The following is an 8,692-nucleotide window of genomic DNA, read 5'->3' on the forward strand; positions in this document are numbered from 1 at the left end:
GTATGTGTATGTCTTAGGCACAAGATGTGCGGGTTGTATGGTGTTATTCTCTTGAATCCTTAGCCTTTGTTTCTTGTATTCATTTGCTGAGTCTTGCGACTCACCTTTGCTTTTCATCATTCCAGGTAAGAGAATCGCCTGAGTGGCGAGTACGTCTAGTGGGATGGGTCTAAATCATCGAGCCATGGTAGCATGTGTAGAGTTCTCCCGAGACTAGGTCCTGGGTGTCGCTTTGTTTGGTCAGGTTAATATTCTTATGTTTTGAGGTCGATGCATGTATGGTTGTTATGTTTGGTCAGGGTTATGCTGTTATGTTTTTAAGTTAGGAGTACGTTGTGTAAGCCTAGGTGGGCTCACGTTGTGAGCGGTTATGTAAGGATGGTTATTAAACATTATGTATTGTCAAAAAGGTTATGGTTTCTAAGAAGACTGTGTGTGAGTTTTGGTTTATGTTATTATTCGATATCATTCAGATAATGACCCTCTCATGGATCCTCTATGCTCTCAGAGGCTCCGGGAGGCAGGCCGTTACAGAATAATCTTAATTGAGTAACCAAAGAGTTAATCGACTAAGTTATATATATTTTAATCGAGTAATAAATCTTAATTAGAATGACATGTCTCTATCCTCAAACTGTTAATTGACTAAGAAGTTATTTCTATCAAGTAACATCTACCTTAATAGAGTAAGAAAATATTTTAAACGAGTAATAAATTTTAGTCAGAATGACAAGTCTCCATACTCGAATTTTTAAGTTATTCTTAATCGAGTAACGTCTTATTTAGTTAAGTAATATAATAGTTTAATTAAGTAATAATTATTTGACAAAATGTCAAGTCTTTGTACTCGAATTATTAATCAATTAAGAGAAACTTTTAATTGAGTAATGATATGCTTTAGTTGAGTATCAAAATTGATTAATAGAGTAAAAGTTACAAGTGGTTAAAAAGTTGATCAACTAAAAAATGCTTATTAATCGAGTAACATTTTAAAGTTATAAGTGGCTAAAAAGTTAACCGACTAAGAAATGCTTATAATAGAGTAATATAATTTTTACTTTAGTAACAAATATTTTTAGTCAAGTAATGACTCGTATATCTGATCATCTTAATCGAGTAAGATTATATTAAATAGTCGAGTAATGTTTATCTAAATCGACTAACTGTTGAGATCACTCAAATAACATTATATTTCACTCGAGTAATAGTACTCTACTTTACTTAACTAATTCTCTATAAAAATTCAAATTTATAATCATCACAGACCGCTTTAAATGCAAACAATTCTTAGTTTTCAAACAATCATACCTACATTAAATGTTATCTAATCATTCTTTCATACAATTTGTATGCAAATTGTGTTTGGATTTATTACTAACCATTGGAATAGCAAGAAAGAAGAATGTTCCTGTTGGTTTCAATAATCATGCTGAAAGATTACTTAAGAAAGAAGTGAATTCGGTGTTTTGACAACTTTTACAAATTATGATGAAAATATCTTGACACATATGATATAGTAAAGTTATTTGAAGAAAGCAATTATCTTAAACTATAAATAAATGCAGTAGCGGATGGAATAAACATGAATATGTATACAATAGAAAATATTTTTCTTAAAGATATTTTGAGGAACATTTAATCATATGATGTGTATGAAAATATTGATATGTGGATGTATGCATTTAAGAAAGAGATTTAAGAAATCTTTTTGCATATATAAGTAACCGCTTGAAACACATCAAATTAAATGTATATTTGAGAAATAAGAATACATTATAGATAGATTTGAAAGACTTTTTATTTATGTAATGAAAACTGATGCATAAATTTTTTTTTTTTTATGCAAGATATAAGTACTAAAATAGAAATTTCAAGATAAATCGAAATCTGTAAAGATTTTTTTTATGAGAATTGGATTTTAAACATGCTTCAATCCTAGAGTATGTATGCAGCAAGAAAATAAGTTGCTTATGCAAAAATGAAGATTGAAGCTAAAACTATTTTTAAGATGATTCCATCCAGCAAAACACTTGACTAATAGATTGCAAAATAAAACTATGAGATAAAACATAAGATAAAAACATTTGTATGACAGTTTTAGAGAAATACAATTAAAGTTAAAATAAAACAAAAGCAAACACCATGAACACAATAATTTTAGAGTGATTTAGCCAACTCCCTAATTCACTGCCTTAACTCTTCACTAAAGATTTAGAGAACATTTACTAAAGTTATTAGTTTTTAGGACTTCGCTATAACCCATATATATTTTTTACAGGCTCAACTGAAACCTCCACTTTTACGGGCTAAGTAGAAACCCTAGCTCGGCAGTAATTTGCGCACACATTTGGTCATATTGCTCTTGAGGCACTTGATACTATTGTCTTTGTCTAACCTTAGTTGGGCATGTTCCAAGTCCTCCCATCCTTACCCTGCCATGCCCATCTTTGCCTAGTATTTGAGTAAAGACATCCTCTACCGAATCTGGGGTTTGTTCATCTGTGGGTATTTGTGACAACCTTTCATCCATTTGTTCCTCAAGAAACATTTCACAAGTTAGTTACATAAGTCGACAAGTAAAAGAAACAAAATATATCTACAACTTTCAAATTTTAGACATACATACAATTATATATGAAGATGTAGAGCCTACTATCTCTCCGCTCTTTTTGGTGTGTGTCTTTCTAAAGAGCTTGATTCTATCTGGCTCATCTCCACTTTCAATATTCATCTAAAAACATATATAAGATATGAAATATATTAAATGTTTAAAGTTTAGGCATTACTAATTAAATTATCAATAAATATATATAACTAATATCCATTCTATTCTTACCTGGTGTCTAACCTGAGGATGTGATCGCCTACCGCTGGTGTGACCCATCTTTTGCTTATCTCGATTGGCACGGTTTGTCACACTACGTTCCTACTTGTAATATGATATTAGAACTAGTCATAGAGAATCCATCTGATATATCCACCCATACATAAATCATACATACCTATGCTTGCTCACATCCCCAATACTCCACAAGAACCTTCCACTGTTTTGGGTCCACCCCAGGCGGTATTTTTGACAGGCGAGCCTCATCTGTCTCATGGCAATCATAATGCCTCTTCAAGGTGGCTTTGTATTCTCTCCACTTCTTGGAAGCATGTTGCAAGCAAATTGATCTCCATGTTGTGGGTACATCAGTGTTATCCTACAATGATATCCTTATTAGAGTATAAAAGTTTAGAGTCAAATAACTAAGAATCAGAGAGACGTTATTTACTCACCAAGACCTCTTGCCAGATGCGCTCCTTATATGGTTCCATCCCTGGTGATCTCCAATCAGTAAATGTAAGGGGAGCAATACTCCTTACCATCACACCTAGTTGGGTTTCCAACTTAGTTGCCATCTCCCCAACTGGTTGTCCTTCAGCATCAAATTCAATATGAATCTTTTCCTTTCCCCACTTTGAAATTTGTCTTGATATTCCTCTTCCTTTCTTGGCAGTAGATGACATGGAACTTGTACCTGCTAAAACATAATAACACAATAAATTCAGATTGAATTAGGAAAGAATAATAATTTATTATCGTTCATATAAATTTTTGGTATTTACCTTGCTGACTATGTGAGTTTTGGGAGTTGGATTGTGAGTGGATCAAGTCCTCTTCAGGATGATGGGGATGTGGCGGGACTGGGTTTGGGGTTGGATGATGGGATGGAATTGATTGTGAATCATTGTGGTGTGAATCTGTACTGCGTGACATGAATCCAATTGGCCAACGAGTCTGCCTCTTAGGTGCCATCAGTGTAATTGCCTATTATTGATTTGAATGTAAAAAACAATCTGTTAGCATATCAATTTAGGTTAAACAAAAATAACAAATCAAAACATAAAAAGCTAAAAACATAAACATATATACATACCACATCATTAAATATTATGCAAGGAAGACATATACATGCCACTTCAATATTAGAAATCATTATCATCACTATGTACAGTATAAGGAATGGAATTGTCGTCGTCATCTGATATATCAACTAGCATACCATCCTCATTAGATTCTCCAGAAGAGTAGTCTTCATCAGATTCTCCTAACTCTGCATGTAAGGACCGATCATTGTTGATTTCAACATGATTACTAATTAAAGCATCTTCCTCATCACAGCTCCCTGCCACATTTCTTTTACCCATGTTATACAAATCTCTAGGTGTCATCTTCATGACAACGTGCCATTCTTCATCAAGAGGATCAGTCACATACCACACTTGTGATGCTTGATTTGCAAGTATAAAAGGTTCGTCTGTTGGTTTATTCTCTTGATACATTAAACAATTAAAATTTAAAATTATGAAATTCAAACTGTCAACTTTCATCCCTCTGTTATTGTCAACCCAATCACACTTAAACAAAACAAATTTGAATTCGTTAGAGTATCGTATCTCAACAACATCTGTTAGGACTCCATAAAAGGTAACATCACCACTGATAGGACGTTTATCTTTTGAACTAGCATAACTTTCAGTATTTGCAGTTAGTAATACTCCACTGTTTTGAGTCATTCTTCTCCTTTCTCGACGCCTCGTGTGGAATTTGAATCCATTTACGATGTACCCAGAATACTTCCATGCCCATGAGTGAGGCCCAGCAGCTAATGTTTTCATTTCATTGGGTACATTGTGACCACTTACTTGCAATTCATAAACCTATTTTGTAACATGTTTATAATTCGTTACGCAAATAAATATATGCAAATTCTAAGATGGTTAGATATGGATGTTTAGGGTGTGGTGGCAGCATGTTAAGACATCACTTACATGTTTTTGAAACCATAATGGGAAGTTTTCATGGTGTTTTTGTGTAATTTCACGATTGCTAGCACCTCTTCTTTCCAATCTAATGGATTGTAAGTGTGTCCTGCATTGTATGCAAATGATAGGAATTATGAAATTAAAGTATAAATTTTTTTTATTATGAAATAAAATTGATCAACTAGACTAAGTTATAATAATCTTACTCTCGATAAGACGAAATTGTACTACAATTTGCTAGCACATAACGATGGGCTTGCTGCAATGAAATCTCATCCAATGTGAATAATTTCCCTTTTTTTGGGATAGGTTGACCATGTGCACCCTCATAATTTCGAACCGGCCTATTAAACTTTGTTTCCACATCATCCAAGTACCTTGCACAAAAAGTCAAACACTCTTCTGCCAAGTAACCTTCAGCAATAGATCCTTCTAGATGACTTCTAGTCCTTACATACTTTTTCAATGTCAATAAGAACCTACACGATAAGTTACATTGTCAAGTAAATTCACAATATTTACTTAAAAACGAACAAACAAATTCACAAATAAAAAAAAATCATGGCTTAATATACCTCTCGATTGGATACATCCATCGAAACATTACCGGTCCCGCAATTTGGACTTCGTCAGGCAGGTGAACAACTAAATGCTCCATTATATTGAAGAAGCTCGGTAGAAATATTTTCTCGAGGTGATAGAGCACCAATATAACGCGTGACCTCAATTGGTTACACTCGTCTACTGTAATATTTTTAGAACACAACTGTTTAAAGTAATCGCATAATTCAATCAAAGTTTTACTGACATACTTCCTCTTGAACACCCTCCTAATTGCCAATGGAAGCAAATGTTGCATCAAAACATGATTGTCATGGCTCTTAAGTCCACTCATTGTGTGTTCTTTGAGTTGGACACGACGTGATATGTTTGATGAGAATCCATCGGGTGATTTTATACTTTTCAATACTTTTAAAAATACATGTTTTTGTTCTCGATTCAACGTGAAAGATGTAGGAGGTAAATACTTCTTCCCACCCAAACAATCTTCAGGATGCAACTTTTTTCTTATCCCTAGTTCTTTCAAATCAAGACGTGCTTTCAAGTTGTCCTTTGTTTTACCTGAAACATTTAATAACGTCCAAATTATGTTGTCACAAACATTTTTCTCAATGTGCATGACGTCGAGATTATGTCGGATCAAATTGTCTTGCCAATATGGAAGCTCAAAGAATATACTATGTTTTTTCCAACCACCTATTCCTCTCCCAACACTAGTGCCAGAATTCTCACGATTTCCATACATCTTCTTAACAAATTCAACATCTTTGAATACATCGTGGCCAGATAACTGAGGATGAGCAACACGGTTCTCAATGGTTCCATCAAAATTCTTCTTGTCTAACCGAAAATGATGACTCATGTCCTCCAAGAATCTACGGTGACCCATATAACAAAACTTACCACCATGTTTTAACCATTTGGACTCCGTCTCTTTCATGCAACAAGGACAAGCAACTCTTCCTCGAGTACTCCATCCAGATAAATTAGCATACGCAGGAAAATCATTAATCGTCCACAACAATGCTGCATGCATGTGAAACATTTCTTTTCTTGAAGCATCATAAGTTTCTATCCCCTCGCTCCATAATTCTTGTAACTCTTGAATCAACGATTGCAGAAACACATCAATATTGTCTCCTGGTGCACGAGGTCCATCAATCAATAAAGATAAGATGAAGTAAGGTTGTTTCATACACAACCAAGGCGGTAGATTATATGGCATTAACACAACTGGCCAAATGCTATAGCTAATGGTCATTGTTTGAAACGGATTAAACCCATCAGAAGCCAACCCAAGTCTAACATTGCGACTATCTTCAGCGAATTTCGGATGTTGTTCATCAAAAGATTACCAAGCCAATGAATCAGCAGGGTGCCTCATTATACCATCCTTTGTTCTACCTTCTTCATGCCACCTCATTAACGATGCTGTTTTGTTAGACATAAACAATATTTGCAGTCTCGAGATCAAAGGAAAGTGTCGTACTTGTTTAGAAGCGACTTTTTTCATCTTCATTATATCGTCGTCTACGTGCACCTCGTATTCTTTGTATCTTGACTCCCCACAAAAAGTACATTTGTCCAACTTTGATGCATCTTTCCAAAAGAGCATACAATTGTTAGGGCATGCATCGTACTTATAGTACTTAAAACCTAAATCCTCACTCAATTTCTTAGCCTCTCGATACGATCGTGGCAATGACACTCCTTCTGGAAATGCCTCATTCAACAACTCAAGCAACATATCAAATATTTTATCCGACAACCCACCCAATACCTTCAAGTGTTGTAAACGAACAATAAACGATAATGTCGTGAAGTTCTTACAACCAGGCCATAACTCTGTTTCTGCCTTCTCCAACAATTCATAAAATCTCGTAGCTTCTTCACTACTTCCAACATTGTTTATGGAAACTTCATGTGCATCATGTATCATTCCCACCATATCATCTCCAATATTACATTCCTGATCTTGAAATTCTTCTCGAATATGACGAGGCACATATAACTCTCCATGAACCGTCCATATTATGTAATTAGTGTCAAACCCATTCAGAATGAGGTGTTCCTCCACAACATCTCGTTTATGAAAATATCTGTTAACACATTTAATACACGAACAATATATGCTTGCCCCAGGAGACTTATGTCTATAGGCAAACTGAATGAACTCCTGAATTCCTTGTTCGTATCGAGGATCTAGCCTGTTCGATATGTTAATCCAACTCTTATTCAGCTCCATTAGAATAATTTATATAGCAAATCTGCTAAGAATAAGGATTCAAAGGGTGCTCTAAGAATGGGATTATAATATATTAAAGTTTTAGTTAATATAATCGGTAATAGTCGTACAAGCAAAGTTGGTATAGAGCATTTCACAGTTATCTGTTTCAGTTTTTGCTTGTTTTGGATTTAGTTAATAATTTCTGCAAAATTGTGATCTAAGTTTGCCATCCATTTCTTCTTCTTATATATTTCAGTTTTAGTCTGGTGGTCAAACTATTTCAGTTATTAGTTTTAATCTGACAGATAAAAACGATAGTTCATTCCTTTGACTGATTTTTACCCATAAACTGAATCAGTCAACTGATCGGTCCCAGTTGAATGGGTTGGATTGGTTGCTTCGGTTCTAACAATATTGATCAAAATTATGATATAGAAATTTAAAAATACAAAACTCATTAGATAATACTTAATTAATAGTTTTAAAAACATGTTGAGATCCTCCTATAAATGGAAAAGGTTATATAATGATATTAACACAAATTTATGATAAAAATAAAATAAAATTAAAGATCACATATTTAATGAAATTTATGCCTAAACCATAAATATTATTTTTCACATTTTGAAAATGATAATAACCTCTCTTGTTACTAAAAAAAAGACATAAAATGATCATTTTATCCCTATTATCTCTCTTCTCTTTTCTCACTTCTTCGCAATAATTTGTTGTCTATTTTTCAAATATGTTGATTGTTGAAATTTGAATGCGTTTTGATGGCATACGGACCTGCAATATTCAGAGACGATCTACGAAGGTTATCGATTCTTAATTCCGTTGAAAAGCATCGTGAAGGCAGCACGATGCCAATGGCTGAACAATGAATCAATTTGTTCTTTTCCCCATTTTGCGAGTCCTCCTTCTGTTCTAAGAACAGATACAGCAAAAGAGGAAAAAGAACAGGTACAGTTACGATGGATAGATTTTTTGTCCAACTCTCTGTTGCGAAAGTGAAATCTTATCTCAAGAAGACCACTGGATTTGAATTACCAGCAGCTTAATTCAATAAAGATAAATGTATAACTTTATTCTTTA

General features: G+C 34.0%; 1 protein-coding gene across 1 annotated transcript; it reads right to left on the reverse strand.

Annotated features, from left to right (window-relative positions):
- Positions 1–3,969: 3,969 nt before the first annotated feature.
- On the reverse strand, positions 3,970–7,615 carry LOC127803539 (uncharacterized). The gene is made up of 5 exons (XM_052339867.1): positions 6,726–7,615; positions 5,838–6,620; positions 5,187–5,288; positions 4,816–4,915; positions 3,970–4,704 (listed from the first exon to the last, which is right to left on the reverse strand). The coding sequence occupies exons 1-5, from the start codon at positions 7,613–7,615 to the stop codon at positions 3,970–3,972; spliced, it is 2,610 nt and encodes an 869-aa protein (XP_052195827.1).
- Between the last annotated feature and the right edge of the window lie 1,077 nt (positions 7,616–8,692).

Source organism: Diospyros lotus, chromosome 1 (assembly GCF_014633365.1).
Source record: "Diospyros lotus cultivar Yz01 chromosome 1, ASM1463336v1, whole genome shotgun sequence".
NCBI lineage: Eukaryota > Viridiplantae > Streptophyta > Magnoliopsida > Ericales > Ebenaceae > Diospyros > Diospyros lotus.

Coding starts and splice junctions, on each gene's coding strand:
- LOC127803539 (XM_052339867.1), bottom strand. CDS start 7,615: ATGGAGCTGAATAAGAGTTGGATTAACATATCGAACAGGCTAGATCCT. Junction 5,289..5,837: donor GATTGTTTGGGTGGGAAGAA/GTATTTACCTCC, acceptor CTTATCGTGTAG/GTTCTTATTGACATTGAAAA. Junction 4,705..4,815: donor CATTATGGTTTCAAAAACAT/GTAAGTGATGTC, acceptor GTTACAAAATAG/GTTTATGAATTGCAAGTAAG.